This window comes from Papilio xuthus, unplaced genomic scaffold (assembly GCF_000836235.2).
Source record: "Papilio xuthus unplaced genomic scaffold, Pxut_1.1 DF824992.1, whole genome shotgun sequence".
In the NCBI taxonomy this organism is placed as follows: domain Eukaryota; kingdom Metazoa; phylum Arthropoda; class Insecta; order Lepidoptera; family Papilionidae; genus Papilio; species Papilio xuthus.
Window position 1 is genome coordinate 954,861 of NW_013533657.1, and position 23,606 is coordinate 978,466.

Consider the following 23,606-nt stretch of genomic DNA (forward strand, 5'->3'; position numbering starts at 1 on the left):
ATAGGTTATAAATCTATATAATACTTCTAAAATGTATGAAATATTAATCATAACAATGATAATAAGGTGGGGTCTTATAGGATCGATTGTACAAACAAAATATACCTTATTTCCTTAACAATAAAGTTTATTATTCTATTTCAAACATAAAAAAATGATTTTTTTCATCATTTTTACAGATATTTTGTGTCACAAAGTTCAAATTACAATAGCAAATGAATTGAAATTGCGTCAGTTTGTCTATGGTGAAATCTATAAACTATTTGTACGAAATTGAACCTTATAATCTGTTAGTTTACTGAATAAATGTAATTTTAATCCATACATTTGTTATATTGTTTAATATTTTTACGATTATCGCACTAAGGTTGTTAACTATTTGGGTTTTTTCATGAAAAATGTGGGTAGACATAAAACATAGATAGAAATTTTAACTACCCTCATTCTGAGACTAATCTCGAGATGTATCAAGAGCTATAATGACCTATTAAAATGAACTTAACACTGAAAGTTCACTCACAAGAAACAATGGCATTGAATGTGTTAAAAAAAATAGATTGAAATTAAAAATCTAAAATGCAAAAATTTTTAAGAGCATGCCAAAAATAGTGAATTTTAAACAGATAGAAAATAATCACAAATTAAGAAAATAGAAAAATGAGATTTGAAAAAAAAATAGTTTTTTTAAAAAGACAAAATTAATATTGGTCATATTTAACGGTTACATACTACACGACACATAAAAACACATCTATTTGATGGCGAAGTCACTAAATATGTTTTAATAAAGATGTTTCCGCAGTGGAGATGGTAAGGTGATCGTGTCGTGTCGTGTCGTGTGTCGGTATGGTATGTCATGTCGGTTGCGTTCAGTTGTCGGTGTGTCTATGTCGGTTGTGGTGTTTGTGTCGCTGGCGCTTGGGATGCGCAGTGCCGTACACGTCGCGCACGCTCGGCCTGCAACACGCATCACACATTATGTCACATTGAGGCAACCTATTTATACAATATACAGGTGTCCCGAAAAAATATTATGGTTTTATGAATATTGGATGGGCGTCGATAGCTCAGGGGTTAAGAGCTTGTAATCTGCAGGTCTTAGGCTCGAATCCCGCTATGTACCAATGTGTTTTTGAATATATAGTTAGTAGTTAGTAGTATCGTTTTTACAGTGAAAGAAAACATCGTGATGCAACCTGCATATATCTGAGAAGATCAAAGATATATATGAAGACAACTATGGCCTAGTCATTCCTAACTTAGGATACGCTCCGAGCCCCTCAGTGGGAAAGTATAGTGAGCTGATGATGAATTGGACGTCTATTCCGGACATTGAAGAATGGATTTATTGTGACAAACTTATACAGCTCGTTGATTAAAAATGAAACCGACTTATACTATCGTACATTAACACCCTTTTCTTAACAACTGTGTCACAAGATCCTTGTCGGTGTTACTACAGTCTTGTCATGTCTTATATAATTTAACCAAATAAGTTTGTCACAACTGACAAATTTGTTATTATGCTTTATAAATTTAATTTAATTGTTAGTAATATTTATTATAAATCAGATTTTATTCGAATTTATTGCAAAAACTTCTATTAAAACAGAAAAAATTTTTATCGAAAAAAAAATGCTAAAAACATCAAAATGGGCAATAAATAAAAACTACATATAAAATAGAATCATGCGTAAATAGAAAATGCAATATATACAGAGTGACAACACTAACTAATATTAGCCATACATATATACAGCGTGTTTTAAATATTAAATATATTACTATATGTCTAATAGTAGTAGCGCCTCCTCCAATATCTGTAATCGGGAATATCTCATATTACTATATGTATTGTAGAATAAGTATTTTGTGCTTTGTGTATTTTTTTTTTAAATTATAAAGTATATTGTTAGTCATTCTTGAATTTAATACATTGTAAAATTAAAAATTAATATTAAAAAGCGATAAAATTGTGCATTTAATAAATTAATAGCAATATTATGATTTAAAATATTATTATAAAGTTAATATAGTAATATAAAAAGTTATACGTAATTTTGTCGGTTTGAAATCAAATGTAAATTTTTGTACTTATACTTGAAATCTTCTATTTAATATGTTCCGATATTACTGAATTTCTCATCACGATCGGGGTTTTTAAACACACACCTATATAAAAAGTGTGATTAGATTCAGATTAGATAAGATAGAGATTAGTTTCAATCTCAATGGTCTTCACCAATGCGAATATAAGGTCCACATTTGACCCAATCCATGGACTTTTTGTGTGTGTATGTGTGTGTGTGTGCGTGTGCATGTGTTACCTGGCGCGGTGCGGGGAGGCGGCGAGGGGGGAGGCGGCGAGGGGGCTGGCGGCGGGGCGGGGGGNNNNGGCGGGCGGCGAGGCGGGAGCGCGCGCTGCAATGTGCTGCCTCCTCACTACTCAAGCCCGCACTACCCATACATACATCACTCACTTATATACTGATCTAAACTAAACTGATATATCTGTATGTTTCACCATAAAGTAAGCATTAGCTCTAATAATAAGAAAAATTATAGCAAAAAATATAAAAAAGGCACAAGACTAAATAAGCTAAACAGAGTCGAAACATGCTCATTACCACAACAAATAACAAAGAGAAATACAAAAGACAGGATACATGGATATAAGTTAAAACGTATTCATTGTATTCATGTAAATTGTATTGTATTGCGCACGTATCGTCTGAAATGCGCAAGTACAGTCAACTCAGTTCGAGGTGATCCATTTGCAATTTTTCCTGTAAATGAAACAGTGGGAACGAATGCGATTGTACGTGTGTATGGAATGTATGTGTGTGTATGTGCACGTACCCTGGGGGCGAAGCGGAGGCGGGGACGGGAGGCGCGGGCAGAGCGAGGCGCGGCGGCGAGCGTCGACCAGCGATGGCCTCGCGAGAACGCATCTGAGCAGCTCCCGCCTTAGTTTGGAATTCTCTGAAAATTAATACTCATAAAATGAAAAAAAAAATGTATAATGGTTTAATTGGACTGACGAAATTCTTCAACACAAAGCAATGGTTTAGTCGAGTCGAGATACAATCCTAAACTTATCATCTTGAACAGCATTTCATAAATTGTGCTCTGTGGAGGTTACCTATCAAACTCCTCGGCCTCCTCCTCATCAATGTTGATGAACTCCTGGCGCTCCTCAGCGTCTCCAGAGTAGTAATTTTGCTCGCGCTCAATCAGGTGCGCGCGTTCACCGATGTGGTGACCTGCAGGCGTAAACTCAACACTCAGGCTTGACTTCTAAATAATAACACAAAACTACGAGCAACCTTAAAGACGAAAATAGGAAAAATAGCCTCCAATACATAAAAACATTCAATTAATGATGGCAGTAGCGACTTTAGGATAGGGCAATATGGCTATGTTGCAAGCGCCGGGCATAACAGGGCGCCGGAATCTGATATAAAGGGGCGCCTGGGACGCCCCGTAGAATTCCCTACCATTGAAAGATTTCTACCAAAAAAAAGGCGCGACATAGATCTAGAATGATGGCGCAGATAATCTAAAATGTTGATATTGAAATTTCTATTAGGGCTTTCGTTCAAGCCATTTAAGCACATATTGCCATGACTGTACATTGCAAAACAGTGCTGTTCGCAAATCACTACCGTACATTTGGAAGATATATCAAATCTCCTTTTATCAAATCACTGACTTTTTCATATTGCGACGCAATTGTTTCTACAAAAAGTTAAATTTGAATTTCAAACATAAGGTTGGTGGTGGCATAACTTCAACAAAGGAACATGGAATATAGGAATGTACGACTTCACATCAAGGCACAATTTAGCATCACATCGCAAATACGTAAGTAAAATTGAATTCAGTATGTTAATTTCATGATCTCATATTTGTGTTGTTTCTTGAATGTAATGAATAATAAATGTTCAATCTCTTCAGATATCTGAAGTCTGAAGAAATATGTCTGCGATATTTCGTAAATAATATTATTTACAAGGTTTATTGTATGTACCTTCCAGTAAATAATCTTTAACCATATCATATTAAAACCTTAACCTTAGGACATATCCAAAAAATTTATCGACATCACAGGGGACCGAACAGCTGGCAGCTACCTCGGACAAAGAATTAGTTTAGCTGTCGAAAGGGGGAACGCTGCCAGTATCTTTGGGACCTTGCCTAAAGAGACTTCTTTTAATAATATATTTTAGTAAAGTTTTTTAATATTTTATATCATAGATTTAAGACTATTCATTAGATTCTTTGTTAGTTTATTGTTAAAATTGCATTAGTTATTTAGTACTACGATATTCCAATATAGTTTAAACCTAATCTTACTTCTTACTAATCTTATAAAGAATGTTTTTATGGATGGATGTTTGTTAGAAGGTATCTTCATAACGGCATCGAAACGGCGCGAAAGAACGAATAGGCTACTAAATAACTTCCTATCAATTCCGAGCAGACGGAGTCGCTGGCGACAGCTATTATTTCATATAATCTATTATAAAAAAAATGTTTTGACGGCAAATCGAGAAGTGCTAAAGCGTCGTCGCTACCAAATAAACTACTTGAAAAATTACGATGACACAATGATTACATAATCATAATGTAAATACAAAGCTATTGACAAAAATTATAATGCAAAACCGCAATATTTAGTTTTTTATCGGTAATAATTTTAGTACACCCTGTAAATTACTATCTATGCAATTAATAAAATTCAACACTCTGCATGTATTATAATATCGAAAAGAAACTTCGCGGACATGATGTAGTTGCGTTGCTTATAACAAAAAAAACATTTTTTTTAAATTTTGTCTGACTGCATTTGCTCTACGTGAAACTCCGAAACGTATGGACCGATTTTGACCGTGTTTGTAAAATTTTGCACAAAGAAATTGCAGTCTGTTAGTGAAAACTGTTAAAAAAACGTGCTAATTTTAAAGAACAAAGGGCCGAATCTCCAAGCTATCGGTGACTTACAAATATCCTCATATACATAGTGTTCTAATATACAGTGTGTCCTTATACACACAGTGTTCTAATATACGTGTTTTCAGATATACATGGTGTTCTGACTTACCGATAGACATCTTCTTGGTGCCAGTGCGCGAATCCTGCAGAGTGTTGCGGGTCTCCTTGATCCCGTTGGGGCCATACTTGGTGCTGCTGGAGGAGCTGATAACCTGCAGGAGGGGGCACTGTTATGGGGGCACTATTGCCAACTAGTTAGCTGAAATGGCAATGTCCAGCAATACAGTCCATGATTGGTGGAAATTGAAAACATACATTGATATTCATTCATTCATTAAGCAATCACTATGAAGCCACTGATTGTAGGTTAAGTATGAATAATCTACCCTAAGCAAGAGTTGAAATAATAAAATCTGAGTACCAATCAGTAGCAATTTTGTTAAAATTATAAGATAAAGAGGAATAATTTTATATTATACTATATTCTTAGGAATTTAATATTTTTAATAGTAAACTGTAGATTGTATATAGTTAAGCATTTGGATTGGAATCTGGTATAGTAAGTGTTTCCGAGCCTCACCTGTGGTTGGCCGTTGGGTCCACTGGACATGACAATGGTGCTCCTGCTGAATGAGCTGCCGATGCCCATTGGCCCGCTCATAACTGTAAACAGACAGTCAAATGTTAACACTTTCAATGCCACTGACTGCCCTCATTCACTGTAGGAGAAAATTGTAATAGCTTTGAATTTGTTGTTGAACAACAAGGTTAAATATAAACAACTTTTTGTTTGAGACTTTAGTCATAGTTACTATTTGAAATAATTAACAATCTTTAAAAGTTACTGAATACTAAAAACATAAATTTTATACTATCCTAACTAATACGCTACTTTCTAACCTTTTAAATTTAGAAACACTTCATCATCATTAGCTCACTATACATCTCCACTAAAGGGATCAGAGCCTACCCTAAGTCATGGGTGACTAGGCCATAGTTAACTAAGCTGGCCCAGTATGGGGTTGGTTAACTTCACACATTTCTTTACAGATATCTGCGGGTTGCATCACAATGTTCTCCTTCACCATAGGACCGTTGGATAAATGTACATATTTAAATCAAGAATAAAAATCACATTGGTACAAGGCAGGATTCAAACCAGGACCTATAGATAACAAGTCAGGTACTTAACCCTTGAGCCACCAACTCTCTCTCACTCCAAATAGAAATACATAATTATGCAGTTATGTTTTCATAAAACAAATAATCATTGACTAAGACATTCCATTGAGTGGCATTCCACCAAAGTTCAAATCTTTATTATATATATATTTCTTCTGTGAGTGTGTATGTCACTGAACTTCTCTCAAACAACTGGACCGATTTTGATGAAATTTTTTGTGTGTGCTCAAGGGGATCTGGGAATGGTTTAGATTCACAATTTTCATCAAATATTAACTTCATATTAATTTATTCAAATTAAAGACGTGTAGGCAGGACAACCTCTGTCGGGTCCGCTAGTTTGTATATAAAAATCATATTAGCATTGTGTGTGTTAAGATGAATCAAAAAAGTAAGTCTTGGCATAGTCTGAGCACACTCATATCCCATATCTGCCAGTAACACCCACATCATACACATCCCACATTTACCATCTAATTTTAGTACTAAACTATTTTTAGAATAGAGATTTGAATAGCTATTATATTACTGGATTGTTTCCATAAAGATATTTGTGCCAACTGTATTTACCATGTTATTGTTTAATTCCAGTGTAAAATTCAGTTGTGAGCACAAGTAAAATTTTTCATAATTTTCATTATGAAAATTTATTTTTAAGATTTACTTCCTATCTTTTATCTATCATCATAGAAACAGACAATTTCATATGCCTTCAATTCCTATCAAATTAATCATCTAAATAAATAAGCATAACAAAGTTACATGAAAATTGCAACCAGATTTCCAGTCTAAATTTAAAACTCTGGTTTATTAAAAATAAAAAAATATATGGAATTCCAAACATGGCTGCCATTACACTATTTCCATTTTTTAGTTATATTTTATATTTAGTTAAATTAAAATCAATATGAATGACTTATGTTATTATAGCAATATTTGCAAATTCCGAGTTTTATGTAAAATAGTTTGTTCATGGTGAAATGTTGCTTTGGACTTACATAAGATATAGTTGGTTATATTTTGTGGATGTGTAGTATGTCCCCAAAGATTATAAGTGCCAATAAACTTTGAAATTCTATTCTATTCTTACAAAATAAATGTATTAAATACATTTAGAGTGTACATGTGTTTATAGTTACTTACAATTACCGCCTCCAAAGAGTCTATTCAGCGGCGGCATCTGAGGCATGAAGGGCATCATGGAGTTGCCATGGCGAGGCCCTCCAATGGCCAGCGGGCCACCACCCAGCATGCTGAACGGATCCGACAGCAACGAGTTCATCATGTTGTTCATGTGCCGCATATGGCTCATTTGCGATCTAAATGAAACAATATACTTTTGTAAACACAAAATTTATACTATATGTAGAGTAAACAAACCATACCTACTACTATGATACTCATGTAATTATTTGGCAGTAGAAATCCATATTATATTAGTCTAACTGTAGAACTCCACTACTGTGACCCTTTTCATTATTACTCCACCCTTTTCCCTAAATAGTGTTGGCAAAGTATATACTACTACTCTATAAACCCTCTTATCTGAATTCATTCTCTTCTTACACATATCCTCTTTCACACATTTCATCCATACTTGGTCTTCTTCTACCTTTTTAGCCACTTTTATACAATTTTATTAGAGTATATTGTCATCCCATTTAGATCGCAATTTTTGATTTATTGCAATAGCAAACAAACAACTGCATTCAATATTTCACTATATAATTTCACAGTGCCAAATTAATATCACAATAGTTTATTTCCTACAGATATTTCGTAAAGAATCAAGTGTTAATGGTGTATTATAACTTAAAGTATTGATCTTCTTTCTTTTCCATTATCGAGGTTAGAGAAAGAACCGATTTTATAATGAGAAATAGTCATATATAAGTATGATTATTTCTCCTTCATACGCAGTTGTGATCGAATATGGTAATTACAATATAGACGCAGTAAGTAGCAAAATTAGACGCCAAATAAGTCAAAATTTCAGTGTGCTTGGCTTAGCAACAATCCGTTTCGCAAAATCAATGAAATCAGCACGCTGTAATTTATTTTGAAAGGTATACAATTGGTAAAAATCATCGAATTCTTTAGCTTAAAATATTCGCAAATGCCTGCGCACATATGGTTCTCCCGATGAATTTTAAGAGAAAACACAGACTTACCCAAAAAACTCATCTTCCACGTCTCCCAATAACGATCCAAACAGAGACATTTTTATAACTTTTCAGTTATGCACAAATCACTACTAAACCAAATTAATTAGAAAGTCAAAAAGTACCACAACTGCCATAAATCTTTGCACCGTGCTTCTCAGTCGCAGAGAAAAATCGAATTCTCTGGCAAATGAAAATCTCGGAGTACTGAATCAATCACAACAAGCATGGATAGTGATGTGCGCTCTATAATCTACGGTTTTTGTGCTTCAATGTCGAGTTTTAACGAAGTACGGAATAAAATCGATACTTTCTTTTTTCATTTTCATTTTGTTAACTTTGTTTTTCTAACACAATCATTACTTAATGATTGTATTAAATTATGTTGTGAACTATAAATATTGCTTATTTTCCTCATACGGAGATTACTATCCGTAAACTTTAAAAAATAAATAAAAATCGTACTAATGCGGGCGTCCCTAAAATAAGTTTGATTAACTTTCGAAATTTCTCATTCATTTGTACAACTTCAGGAAAACGTGATGATTGGCACGAAAACGTGAAAACTTTGAAACAACTTGTGGGAATATAACCATATGATATTTATAAAACAAATTGAACGGCTACAAAAAAGACCTAGAAACAAGGCAGCGATATGAGCAAAATTCAGGCTGCAATGGCGGTATTGGTATTTTAATAAAACTTATTTGCGAAGTTACTTTCCCAAAGGAGGATAAATGTGAGACAAAAGCACTTGAAACCTTCAACGAATTTTTAATTTCACAAACACGTTACAATTCAATACCATAAATTACATTAAATAACAACGGAACGTAATTTCAGAAACCACAAAGCACAATTTTTTTTAATATCGTTTTCTAGCACGAGCTCCCATTGGCATAGGCAAACGCGGATTTCCGTGGAAGGACCACGCCGTAGACTTTGGATACGACGTATAAACCTGGTCTTGCAAGCCGTTATTACCCTTCCGTTGCCTTGGTGATGGTGCCTGAATTCAAAATATAATTTAGTGTAAAATTTTAAAGCTAGCTACACTATGCCACAATTTCTGAACTTAAGATTACTTAAGATGGCATCAAAGAAATGTCAAATCAAAGAAATAATTAATAATCAAGATACAAAAATATTTGTAAACTAAAATCCACATACCAAGCGTTCTTCATTAGTGGTTTTTTTGATGTTAAGCACGTCCCCGAATTGGCCAGCGAATTGTTCTGGTTTACCAGCGACGACGTTATTTGATTCAATAGTTGTATTCTGTAAAGTATCTCCGCCCACTTTTTCAACAACTTGTTTGATCGGCTGAGCTCGTGCCCCTTGTTGATGAGGTACGTTTAATTTTCCTTCGGAATAAGAAGCCACTTCGTTATTATTTACCGCATTTTGATGCGTAAGAGATTGAGAACCTTTGTACTGGTTATAAAGATGCTGTAATTGATTTTTACTTGGATTTTTTCCAACTCGACGATTACCGATGATTGAAGTCTTACTTACAGTAGCTTTCACATTACTATATACTCTTGGTTTAGGGGAGTCTTGTGGTGATAGTGTCTGGGGAAGGGGTGGATCTTCCTTGATGTACCTGCTTGCCGACACCCTTAGAATGGGTTGACCTAAAGTATTATAATCCGAATAAGCTAGTCGCTTCACGGGGGACTGAGGCCGGGGCTTACTTAAAGGATTGTGATCCGAAAAGACTGTTCGCTTTATAGGGGAATATGATCTGGTATGAGTCAAGTCAACAGGGAAAATTGGCACTTTCTCTATCTTCACCGACGAAGGAACTGGTGGAAGCTCAGTACCTTCGTGAGGATCTTGCGGAATACCATACGGCTCGTAATCATACTCTGTCCTTGATGCATTTTGTAACGCTCTTCTTGGATTCTCAGCAACATATTGCGGTTGTTGAGGCAAGAGCGGTTCTTGGTATTGTGGCTGTTGTACCATTTGTTTACTAGGATCCGAAGTCAATGTTGTATACACCTGTTGAGGTCGTACTTCACTACCGTATTGATAATTCACTTGTTCCGGACTTTGGGAGACAGGTTGATTCATTTGCGGTAGGGTCGTGTGATCAGTAGGGATATTTGTTTGTTGTACTGGGCTTGCGAGAGCAGTAGGTTGCGCTATGTCAGCAGGCGCAGCATTTTGCAGCTGCCCTTGATTCAAAACGTTTGCTGTTCTATTAATACCTCTCGTGTTACCGCTCATTAGTTTTTGAATAGTGTCAATCGCAGTCCTCTGTTGATTTGCTGGATTCATTTGTACGGCTATTGCCATAGGATCAAAACCTAAGTCCCCACCAAAGTTCTGCATTACACCAGGGAACATCTGATTGAATTTGTTTACACCGGGGGCATGTTGGCTATGTACGTTTGGAGTCGTAAGTAAAGGATTGGCATACGTAGGAGAATTCGAGGGCTGACTTGCCGGAGGATTAGCGTAGGTCGTAGGAGAAACCGAGGGCTGGTTCGCTTGAGGATTGGTGTACATAGGAGGTGAAATCGTAGGCTGACTTGCACCTTCCATTAGGTTTACTAAATGTCCTGGATTACTGTACTGTTGTTGATTATTCATTGTATGCATTTTTGGATCATTGCCTTGGTATGCGTTCATTTGATTGGTCAAAGGGACAACTCCAACCTTTCCATGTGGTGACTGAGGAGCATCAATAACCATCGGTTGCGATAAAGGGTTACCGCCTCCCATCGACGTATCATTTACAATTGGTTTGTGCCCACCCATCATCATGTTAACTATATTCGAACCCATATCCGGTGTGGGCGCCGGCGTTCCAGACATATGGCCACCCATTCCGCCCATGTGACCTCCCATACCTCTGCTCTGATCTCCAATTCCACCTTGATTATACATATTAGTCTGCCCTTGTGATGGCATTAAAGCATTTCCGGGTGGGGGGTTATTCATAATTGTGTTAGCCGGCGTGATAGATTTCAAATCATTATATACCTCTTGTACGACAGGTTGCATTAGATTTGAATTTAAATATTGATAAGTGTCAGAGTAAAGTTTTGCGGGATTACAGCGACCCATACAGTGATTCATATTCTGCATTCCATTGGCAGAGTTAGGATCCCCGCCACACGATGAACCGAATCTGTTATACCCGGGACAACGGCAGCAGCCATGCCGATAATCTCCAGCCCCTGGTGTTGAATTACTCATGTTTGGATAGGAATTTCTGTTATTGAATAACTTCCCCATACAACCACTGCAATACACATAAAGAGATGCCTATAAAATATAATAATAATAGGAATAGAATTAAAAGGAAGTAAAAGTGTATTAATACTTACCAATCTGCACTTTGTAGTTGATTCATTACACTTCCTAATTCACTTAAAATCTTTTGTTTATCTAATGCCATTTTCTTTAGTACACACAAAAAATTTTTTAAACGCCGAATAAATTTCTTGTAAAAATTAAATTAAAGGAACATTATAAATTTTCATCTAACATTTTGTAATCTCGTTGATTGTATGACATGTAACGGATTTTTGTAAATCGAATAGAACATTCTTATTTTTTGTCAGTATAAATGACCAGGCTTTTTTAGAAAACATTAATTTTTAAATAAACTGTACAAAATTTTTCGGATAAATAAAAGGATCTATACAACCAATAAAATATATATTGTATGGTAAGTATTGAAATCGTTAATAATTAACATTAAAAATACACCACTATACCATGATATTGAAAATAATTATAGTTCTTGTCAAATTCGTTACACTCCCGTTAAGCCTTTTTTTATATGTGCATTATTTTTCAATTTTAATTTTATAATATATATATTTTAATTAAAATAACTTTAAAAAAAAATTATGATCTGTTACTTAATTTTTGAACGGTGTCTGAGTTTGACGTTTACTTCGACTTGGTGGTGTTGCTATATGTGAACTACTTCCTGGATTCATGGGTGATTAACAACTGACAGTTATTATGGATTCGTTTTGTAATTACTTTAAATTAGTACCTAATAGCTAAACCCATTATTCTATGGCAAAAATTTATAAGTAGCAAGTTAGGTGAAGCAAATTTGTGTCAAATGAAAAACTTTGGCTTCGATTTTTTTATTGTGCATTTTTGTTTCGCTGTTTTAGCAACATTGGACTGAGGTCAAACTTCAAACTCCATCCATCTTTCAAAAACAAGTTTATCATCTTTTGTGTTGGAATTTAGTTTTGTATCCTTATAGCTTGTTACGTATTAAGTTTAATTGACTAGTTATCGGTTAGTTCGATTGTAGTACTATTGGTTTCTGCAACATTTATTGTTTTTGACTCAATTTTATATATTATCTTTTAATTACGATAATTATAAAGTAAGATAATTTTCGATCAAAGTTCAATAAATCGGAGCCAGATTTTCCAGTGTTTTCGCAGTAGTCGACGTCGACTGACTTAAGGCGCAAGAGGTAATTATACGAAAAATTTCACGATGGGTAGGAAAGTGTACGTTGTTGGTGTCGGAATGACGAAGTTTGTCAAACCGAGCTCCGGTAATGACTACCCGGAGATGGGTAAAGAGGCAGTGCAGGCGGCACTGGCCGACGCTCGAATCCCGTACGAAGTGGTACAGCAGGCTGTCTGCGGTTACGTGTTTGGCGACTCTACGTGCGGGCAGCGCGTGCTTTACCAAGTTGGCATGACTGGCATTCCCATCTACAATGTCAACAATAACTGCTCCACCGGCTCCAACGCCCTTTTTATCGCTAAACAGTTCATAGAAGGTGGTGTAGCTGATGTTGTGTTAGCAGTAGGCTTCGAAAAGATGGCGCCAGGAGCTCTGGGCGGCAGCGGGTTCACAGACAGAACCAATCCACTAGACAGACACACATTAAAAATGGCCGACATGGTGGAGCTAGCAGCTGCACCCATGACCGCTCAGTACTTTGGTAATGCAGCAATGGAGCACATGAAGAAGTATGGAACCACTGAAGTTCATTTAGCTAAGATAGCAGCCAAAAACCATCGACATGGAGCTAAAAATCCAAGAGCACAAAATGGCAGGGAATACACTGTAGAGGAGGTCTTAAAATCTAGAAAAATCTATGGACCACTAACCAAGTTGGAGTGCTGTCCGACCAGCGATGGTGCTGGGGCAGCAGTTCTGATGTCTGAGGAGGCTGTTATCAAATATAGTCTGCAGAAGAAGGCTGTTGAGATTATCGGTATGGAAATGGCAACAGACACTGCTGCAGTTTTCAAGGAAAATAGTCTGATGAAAGTTGCAGGTTACGACATGACTGCTTTTGCCGCAAAGCGACTGTATGAAAAGACTGGTATATCACCAAAGCAAATAGATGTAGTAGAGCTCCATGATTGCTTTGCAGCCAATGAAATGATCACATATGAAGGTCTGCAACTTTGTGGAGAAGGGGAGGCTGGCAAATTTATTGATTCCGGAGATAATACTTATGGGGGAAGAGTTGTGGTGAATCCTAGTGGAGGATTGATTGCTAAGGGTCATCCTTTAGGAGCCACTGGCCTGGCACAGTGTGCTGAGCTGGTGTGGCAACTTCGCGGAGAGGCTGAGGATAGACAGGTTTGTGATATAATTGTTGACAGCCTGTGTTTAAACTTTTATTGGGAATGGATTTATCAAATCCATTGAAAAGTTATGGTAAAATTTTGCATATACAGAGTGTGCTTTAATCAGTCAAGACGGATTTTTGTTTATTGGTAACTTGCGCTGTTTGTCTCTTTGTTATCAAGTGTGTGTCTGTTCTGATCAGTAAACATATGCATGTTTCCTTGTTTCTTGGCATTTATTGGAACCGGCATGTATTTAATAGTATTATTTTCAGTAGATTTTGACTTTACAATTAATTAATTATTTTAAATTTCATGATTTTGAATATGTTATCAAATATATATTCATTATGGTAACATTTAAATTTTTTTAAACCATTCATTAAGTCGACTAACTTTGAATTTTAATATTTAACACTATTTTTTACTTCATAAACAACTCATGATGTTTAATTATAGTAATTTTTTGTTGTAGTCACTGATGTTGTATTCATATGTGGAAAGTATTCTTGCCATGTTAAATAAATTGAATATTTAATACCTTGTCTGATTCAAAGTACAATATGCAAATTACTATTTTTATTTCAAACCATTAAAACAAACTAAATGAATGTAACTACTACGCTATGTAGTCTGTGTGGTCTTTCTCATAGATATTATAGCTGTTTCTTTCAACTAGAATATATATTAGATTTTATCTGTAGTTCCTCTGGTGTTGTAGATGGAGGAAGTAACTCTGTCTGTATGTCCTTCTTTCATGCAATAACTACTGAACCTGAAATTTGGTATACCCAGATAGTCTTAGATAGCGGGAAAGGACAAAAGCTTCTTTTTAACGCGAAAAGGGGGCTGTAAGGGGTTGTATAGGGGGTTGGAAATTTGTATAGGAGTATGGTCATTTTTACAGAAAGAAGCTTGAAACTTATGTTTTAGGCTGTTAATTCGATAAATGTAACATTCAATTTTTGTAAAAATGTTACCCTCAAGGGTGCAGAATAACAAAAGGGAATAGGGGTTGAAAATTTGCTTCAGAATATGTGAGGTTTATGTGAATGTTTTGTGTGTTTAATATGTTTTGTCGTTATATACTATAAGTATTAGTAAAATAAGTAGCCTAAATAATTAAAATGCTACCCAAAGACAGAATGTCACGCGGACAAAATCGCGGGCACAACTAGTCTTCATACACATAAAAAGGACCTCAATATTTGACCTAAATTAATTTTACCTGTAGATAACATTAGGCAACATTTCGTTAAACCAAGATTATATTATTGGGCTATTAATTCAATGTCAATGAATCAAAATTGTGTTGCTTTGTAACGTCTTTACTGTATGTGTGTGTTTCTTGTGCGTTACCACTGTTGTGATTTAATTTAGTATGTCGGTTGCGCAGGTGCCGCGAGCACGTATCGCCTTGCAGCATAACCTGGGACTGGGCGGCGCTGTCGTCATCGCTATGTACAGGAAGGGTTTCGAAAACGCCGGCCCCAACCCGGTGGCCGCCATCGCTGATAACCCTGATGGCTTCAAGGTCTCCAAGTATATGAAGCTCCTCGAAGAAGCGATGCAGACTGATGAGGAGAATCTTATAGAAAAAGTCAGGGGAATCTATGGCTTTAAAGTACGCAACGGTCCTAATGGCGCTGAAGGTTATTGGGTTGTGAATGCAAAAGACGGTAAAGGCAAAATTACTTACAATGGTAAAGAGAAACCTGACGTAACGTTTACGATCAGCGATGACGATGTTGTAGAACTGATATCCGGTAAGTTGAACCCTCAGAAGGCATTCTTCCAGGGGAAGATCAAGATCCAAGGTAACATGGGTTTGGCTATGAAGTTGACAGACTTGCAGCGCTCCGCCGCCAGTAGGATCGAAACTATTCGCTCGAAGCTATAGACCGGTTAAAACCGGTTTAAACTGGTGGGTGCTTTGGGTTGTGGGAATGCGTCGTATGTTGACTTTTATGTATTTTATACAATCTCAACGCACTTATATATTTCAGTAATAAAGTTATGGATCGATTTATATTAATTTTAAATGATATAATTTAATTATGTTTAATCATTCCAGAGGGTTTATATGTAATTGTTTATTGTTAATAAATACTTTTATATAAATTTTACTAATGTGTTTTATTCCAAAAAAAAGTACATAAGAAGTATAGCATACAAATATTATTTTGTTATGTATTCGTAAATAACCTTACGTGTACGCAATTTAACATCAACATTCACTTTTTACATAATACATCCACCATTTTGTTTGTGAAATCGAATGCATGGTTGATAGTTTGGCAATTGTTTCTGCAAATAAGAAAACCGTGTTAATACAGCAATGTATTTATAGATCTGTTTTTACGTGTATGAAACAGAATCCTTTTAGCTCGTATACGAGTTCGTTTTTACTATATTAATATGTTTCGTATTTTAGTTTCTTATAAAAACTAATTAATTGCTAGAGATTTAACTTATCTGACATATTGTATATATGCAGGTTATTCTTAATTAACGGATTAAAAGCTTTGTGGTGATAAAAAACGTGAATATCTATTGTTTAAGATAAAACCTACATATTTACTAAAGATATCGTAGAAATCAGGATTTCCAGACTGAAATTTACCTGCCAGGAATTTCTTGCCATGCACAGCCTTGATGTAGAGCAGAGGACTGTCCTTGACGATATTTCTAAACCAGTACGACTCAAAGTCCATCAAGAAGTCAGCGTACCTTTTTCATAGAGGCTGGCAATGCATCTGCAGTTCCTCTGATGTTGCAATTGTCTATGGGCGTTGATGATCACGGGTGTGTCTCGTTAGCTCGATCAGCCCAACAGGACACATTTTTCATTAAACGTATTGAGTCTAAATAGAATGAAAAAAAGTTCTATTGGGTAACTCATGATCACCTTGGTGTTCCCGTCGCTTGTTTGACCCCTTCTTACATAAAAACAAACAAAAATCTGTACTAAAGGGCAGTTATAATAACCACAAAATTCGCGTGGTAGTTATAGTGACATGATATACGCATACTTTTATTTTAAAGTGCTTGTTCATATTAACATCCAGTACTTAATTTCAAGCGTAATGAATTACGCAAGCTGAAGCTTGTTACAAACTATCTGACAGATAAATACAAAGAATTCTATAGATTAGATAAATTTATCTTTGGAATAATTTATCATCCAACATTTAAAGGTAAAAACATAAGTTGTTTATTACAGGGTAAAGTCATGCAACAAGTTTTTAATTGTTTTTTTTTTATTCGTCAGAATGGCAAAGCGACTGCTGCCCTTAGATATTAGTCACTGTGTTGCCTTCTTTTAATAGATTCACGAAAAGACCTCAGAAAATATTTTTCTCCTCCATTAAATCCACTTCTCCATCCCATTCTCTCATTATAAGAAAAGGATGAAAAGACTAAAAAGCCTCCGGAATGCCCATTCATCAGACGAAAAGCGAAATTGCTTCAGGCTTGTCTTCTGTATGGTCATTTGTGCAACTAATGTTGCTGGCTGGCGTCTACCACTATTAAGAAACATATTCCAGTGTTGACAACATGTGCATAAATGTCAGATAAAAGCGCGGAGAATATAATTGAAACAAAAGAAAAAAATCATTTGTCTAAAGTAAGAAAAGGACGATTATATATTTTATGTGTTTTTAAATTTGAAATTAAAATGATGAGTTAATCATGACATATTATAATCTCATAGCAATATAGTTTCGAGTCAGTTGTGTGAAGTCCCTTTGTGATTCTGTTCCATTTACCGTGGGCTTCTGAAACTGAAATCCATTTAAAACGTATTGTTATCTCTGTTTTATGAAAGATAATGACAGGGATGATGATATGTATCGAAATTTTGGCCTCGGAAACAACGGCTAATCACATATTTTTTTTATTACGATTTATGAGTGCGTTTTCAAACAAATATACTCTGTAGTGGAAATATTTATGATATTATATTGTTTAATTAGCTCTCACGTAAATAATTGTTTTTTATACTTTGAATTAATAATTGCCTTTGTTAATTTAAAAATAAAAGGGTTAGAATTTAAGTTTTCGATTGTAATGTTACTTTTTCATGAGATTTAATCTTATTAATATGATTTAAATATAATGTTTAGTTGTATACCGTAGTTGCGTAATGTACATGCGATTATTTACGTGGGAACGATTCATCTTTTTAATGCTAAGAGCTAAGAGGAATCTACGATATTAATTTAAGAACTTTCAGAATTAGTGGACACTAGTTTTTAAATGATTGATTTTGTGTCGATTCATATTGTAAATTCATACAGGTTATGTAATAAATCTCAGTACGAATATATTTGTTTCCTTATAGCTTATATTAAAATGTTGACTTAAATAATATACACGTCTATTTTATGAAGGTTTTTACCTCAAATAATGTATGCATCAACTAACTATAACTATAACCAGCACCTTGACATCGGTTATATCTACGGTTGCGAAAAAAATCGTTGAACCATTTTAACAATTGTCAAATTGACGTCATATTTAACTGTAACTATAACTTAAGGTAACGTCAATTTTGGACGGTTACGGTTAGGGTTAAGGTTAGTTTGTGTCAGTAGTGTTGTGTGTATGTCAACTGTCACAATTTCAAAAAAGTGCAAATTTGGTACGAAAATAATAGAAAAAGATAAATATCTACTATAGTGTATATTTTAAAAATAAGGTTAAGTTCCATTGTTTAAAATTCGCGTTCTCACAATTTGTCTTTGTCTCGTTATTCCGACAACAGATAGTAATCATACATTAAAATAAAACTATAAACTATATAACGCCATATTATATTTTACCTGGATCTAGAATTAGTACATAATATTTATTTATTTATTTAGGAATGCCAACAAAATATGTTATATACATTTTTACTTAGTACATAGGTTAAAGAATAAAGAGTAAGCTAAAACATATATCAATTACAGGCAAACACAACATTCGCGTAAATAAAGAAAGTACTAGAGAAAAAAAACAAACAAACTATAAATAATATTGAACTTACATACATATAAAGAGTTTGAAATCAATACATAGTAACAGTTAATAAATTAATTAAGAAACACATGTTTAAATATAAGTATATACGTACGTATTTTATCTTACTAATATTATAAATGCGAATGTTTAGATGGATGGCTGAATCACCATTCATCCATCCATCTAAACATTCGCATGCAACATTGCATGTAGCCGTTCAAACATCCACCGGATGTTTGAACGGCTACATGCAGCCGTTTCAATTCAATGTATATCAAATTTCAGAAAGATCCATGGATATTTGAAATAGTTGTAAAACATAATCTGGAGGAACACATCGGCTATTAAGTTTTTCGTTTTTGTTAATTCCGCGCGGTTGGAGTCGCGGTCTACAGATAGTAATTGAGTTATTGTCGACAACAATTAAGTCACGACTTTTGAGGACAGATTTTATAATGATTAATCAAGTTTGTGAATGGATATATATATTTTTATTATAACAGAAGGGGGCAAACAAGCAGCGGGAACACCGAGGTGTTTATTAACGTCCAAGGACATCTGCAATACCACAAACCGCAAATGCGTTGCCGGCATTTGAAATACGCTCGCTTCTTGAAGGACCCTATGTCGGTTTGGAAATACCGTCGAGGACGGACCATTTAACATCGCGACTGTGAGAGGTAGTAAATTTCACGAAACCCATTGTGGAATGTCAGCAATCGAGATAATTTTTCTTGGAACTTTAAAGTAATCTTATAAATATTAATAGATTAGGTTAGAAGTTTTATTGTTTCTATGTTAGGATGTTCCTGTTTAACTTTGGAATGAACAAATCAGGTCAATGATCGTATAAACGATTGAATATGTACAGAGTTCACTTGATGTCAAACACTGCCCACAATAGATAAAGCTGTCGTATATAAATATAATAAGATATATGTATATTTTACTTCTTACTATTATAATATTATAAATGTGAATGTTTAGATGGATGGATGTTTGTTTGATGGTATCTACAAAACGGCTCAACGGATTTGGATAAAATTTGGCATACGTATACAACATAGTCTGGAGGAACACATAGGCTACTAATTATGTTTTTTTTTAATTCTGCGCGGACAGACTCGCGGGCGACAGCTAGTAAAAGATAATATAATTAAAGGCCTCATTTAGTCCTCTTTCCCTTCCCACCCTTTTTCTTATAAGGAAAGGATGGGAGGTGGAAGTGGACCTTCCGGATGAGAAGATGCATGGGAAGGGAAAATATTTTCTTTCTGTGCATCCTCTTCTCCGTCGATTAAAGGTAGGCACCGCATATGCAATTGCGTATGTCTATGGGCAACGGTCACTTCGCTATTTCAGCAATGTCTGGTGGCTGTTCGCTCGTTTGCCATCGTATTATATTAAAAAAATGTAAAATTACAACAACAAAAAAAATAAGAAAATAATCTATAATATCTTAATCGATTTAATAATGTTTCTACATAATAAGGTACAAATTAAATATATTTTAAATTCTATTTTGACCAATCGTTTACACTTTTTATATTACAAAATCCTGATGGCGATTTTAATTACTTCTTACTAATATTATAAATGCGAATGTTTAGATGGATGTTTGTTTGAATGTATCTCTCCGAAACATCTTAATAGATCTCACTAAAATTTGGTACATATGTAGAACAGTCTGAAAGAAGACATAGGCTACTTAGTTTTGTTAAATATGGCGCGGACGGAGTCGCGGGCGACAACTGGTATATTATAAACTTCGATGTAAGAAATAGGACTATTTGTGATAAAATTTATTTTATTTCTCAAATAAATTATATCATTTTTTTTTAAGTTTTATAATTTGGATGGTACATTTTCTTTAATATTCTCCGTGGCTGCGACGTTATTTGAGGTTATGTTTTGAAATCCTTTCTTGTACATGGTGACGACAACAGCGCCGCCTACTCCCAGGTTGTGCTGCAAGGCGATACGTGCCCGGGGAACCTGGACAACAACAAAGATTTACATCTGATGACTACTAATTTTTACGCTGTTGGACCAATGTTTGTACGTATATACGTCAGTTGTATGTTTGCCGAAAATGGCTTACTGATATTTAAGTGATTTGTCATTTGGTGTATCTGCAGCTTCAGACTTTAAAACAATAATAAATTATTAGCTTTTGTTTGGAATTGGAGCAAAACTTGTATACAATTATTATTAAACTTTGACCCAAAGTTGAGACAAGTAAGCATTACAAGTGGAAAAATAATACGCCGGATATCATCTGATAAGATATCAAGTACAAATTGATAAGATATATTGTTTGTTTGAAGATAAATAGCAATATATTTTATCCTTATATCTGATAGATTGTCTATGGGAGGTAACTCTTTCTCAACTATAGTTTTAGTAAAAAAAAATTAAAACCAAACAACTGGAACGACGTGTTTCTCCTTGAGCCTGTAGGCCTGCCGATCATTTGATTCTATGAATTCAGTCAACCCAATGAGAAAACAATTCCCATTGAACGATCGATAGCTGGACCGTATCTGTTGAGACTCTGCTTTCCTGGGGACTTAATACCTGGAAGACAAATACCCACCTGTCTAGTGCCCGCCTCGCCGCGCAGCTGCCACACGAGCTCCGCGCACTGCGCCAGCCCGGTGGCGCCCAGTGGGTGGCCCTTCGCGATCAGGCCACCGCTCGGGTTGACCACCACCTGCCCGCCGTACGTGTTGTCGCCGGCGTCGATGAACTTGCCCGCCTCCCCCACACCGCACAGCTGCAACCCCTCGTATGTTATCATCTCGTTGGAGGCGAAGCAGTCGTGCAACTCCACAACGTCGACTTCCTTGGGGGAGACACCGGTCTTCTGGTATATTCTGCTGGCGGCCAGCGCGGTCATGTCTGTGCCCACCACCTTCATGCAGCTCTTCTCCTGGAAGATGGCCGGCGTGTCTGTGGCCATCTCCATGCCGATGATTTCCACCGCGCGATCCTGCAGCCCGTGTGCCTTTACAGCGTCTTCGGACATAAGCACGGCCGCGCCGGCGCCGTCGCTCGTCGGGCAGCACTCGAGCTTCGTTAGCGGCCCGTAGATCCGCCGTGAGTTCAGGATCTCTTCGACGGTGTACTCACGCTTGCTCTGAGCGCGCGGGTTGCGCACACCGTGCCGATGGTTCTTGGCAGCGATCTTGGCAAGGTGGAGCTCGGTGGTTCCATACTTACGCATGTGTTCGAGCCCCGCGTTGCCGAAGTATTGCGGGGTGTGCGGCAGATTCTGGAGCTCGGCCATCTCGCCCATCTTGGCGAGGTGCTTGTCCAGCGGGCTCGCGCGGTCATTGAAATGTCCGGCGCCGAGCGGGCCGGGCGCCATTTTCTCGAAGCCGACTGCGAGGGCGATGTCACAGAGACCGCCCTCAATGAGCTGCTTGGCGAGGAAGAGCGCGGTGGAGCCGGTGGAGCAGTTGTTGTTGACATTGTAGATGGGGATGCCGGTCATGCCGACTTGTTATAGTACGCGCTGGCCGGACGTGGAGTCGCCAAACACGTAGCCGCAGACGGCCTGCTGCACGGCGGCGTAGGGCAGGCGGGCATCGCGCAATGCCTCCTCTACCGCCTCCTTGCCCATCTCCGGGTAGTCGCGGCCGGAGCTCGGCTTCACGAACGCAGTCATGCCCACACCCACCACGAAAACTTTTCTACCCATTTTATTTCTATTTTTAAATTTAAAAAAAATAAAACAATAGTACGACCAGTCGGGCGAATGTCGACGTAGCTACAATGTTTGCGAATTATTTTGATAACGCAGATATATGTATCGTCAAATTCACGAGGTAACAAGGTGAGATAAGTTAAAAAATTAGGATTCCGTATCAAAATTGTTATCTTTTAAGTTTTATATATAATAATATTTTTTTTTTGTTATAATATTAAACATAAATGAAGAACACATTACCTAAACACCCAAAAGACTTCAAAACTAAACTAGATAACAGACTTCTCTCAAATTCCTAAGACTTTTAATTAATTACGGAACCATTATAACGTATTATCTTACCTAATGATTATAAAATCAACGCCTTGCGGATCTTATTACATAAAATTGACACTAAATAGAGGAACTTCAGATCAGCAGACGCATGAAGTTAGAGCGTGAATTTAAAAACAGAAGTTATTGAAGATACAACGAAGATTTCTGACTAAATACTGGTATAAAACATTAATCGTCTTATTATCATTAAAAGAAATAATTATTTTTTATTACAGGCACTTTGGTAATGGCAACTTATATTGTTAACTTACTACTATCAGTAAATATTTCTTTTATCTAATACTATGTTATGTGTCATGATGTCATGATGGCTACATAATAAAATCTAAGTAAACATTCATCATCATCATCAGCTCACTATACGTTCCCACCGAGGGGTTCCTACCCTAAGTTAAGGGTGATTAGGCCATAGTCAAGCACGCTGGCCAAGTGCGGGTTGTTTGACTTCACACATATCTTTGAATTTCTTCTCAGATATGTGCAGGTTGCATCACGATGTTTTCCTTCACCGTAAGAACATCGGATAAATGTACATATGTAAATCGGAAATCGAAAAACACATTGGTACATGGCGGGATTCGAACCCAGGACCTACAGATTGCAAGTGAAGTGCTTGACCCCTGATCCACCGACGCT

The 23,606-nt window shown here is 36.2% G+C and overlaps 4 protein-coding genes across 4 annotated transcripts; 1 reads left to right on the forward strand and 3 right to left on the reverse strand.

Annotated features, from left to right (window-relative positions):
- Positions 1-685: 685 nt before the first annotated feature.
- Mlf (myeloid leukemia factor) lies at positions 686-8,585 on the reverse strand. The gene is made up of 7 exons (XM_013324801.1): positions 8,349-8,585; positions 7,321-7,496; positions 5,576-5,658; positions 5,105-5,207; positions 3,143-3,263; positions 2,860-2,982; positions 686-957 (listed from the first exon to the last, which is right to left on the reverse strand). The coding sequence occupies exons 1-7, from the start codon at positions 8,396-8,398 to the stop codon at positions 870-872; spliced, it is 744 nt and encodes a 247-aa protein (XP_013180255.1). The 5' UTR covers positions 8,399-8,585; the 3' UTR covers positions 686-869.
- Positions 8,586-9,090: 505 nt separating this feature from the next.
- Positions 9,091-11,865, reverse strand: LOC106126911 (AT-rich interactive domain-containing protein 1A). The gene is made up of 3 exons (XM_013324825.1): positions 11,678-11,865; positions 9,510-11,592; positions 9,091-9,348 (listed from the first exon to the last, which is right to left on the reverse strand). Exons 1-3 carry the CDS (start codon positions 11,746-11,748, stop codon positions 9,205-9,207), a joined length of 2,298 nt encoding a protein of 765 aa, XP_013180279.1. The 5' UTR covers positions 11,749-11,865; the 3' UTR covers positions 9,091-9,204.
- A 618-nt stretch (positions 11,866-12,483) lies between these two features.
- On the forward strand, positions 12,484-16,032 carry ScpX (Sterol carrier protein X-related thiolase). Its single transcript, XM_013324630.1, has 2 exons — positions 12,484-13,928; positions 15,312-16,032. The coding sequence occupies exons 1-2, from the start codon at positions 12,822-12,824 to the stop codon at positions 15,813-15,815; spliced, it is 1,611 nt and encodes a 536-aa protein (XP_013180084.1). The 5' UTR covers positions 12,484-12,821; the 3' UTR covers positions 15,816-16,032.
- A 4,721-nt stretch (positions 16,033-20,753) lies between these two features.
- Positions 20,754-22,758, reverse strand: LOC106126872 (non-specific lipid-transfer protein-like). The gene is made up of 2 exons (XM_013324774.1): positions 21,519-22,758; positions 20,754-20,917 (listed from the first exon to the last, which is right to left on the reverse strand). The coding sequence occupies exons 1-2, from the start codon at positions 22,416-22,418 to the stop codon at positions 20,768-20,770; spliced, it is 1,050 nt and encodes a 349-aa protein (XP_013180228.1). The 5' UTR covers positions 22,419-22,758; the 3' UTR covers positions 20,754-20,767.
- Between the last annotated feature and the right edge of the window lie 848 nt (positions 22,759-23,606).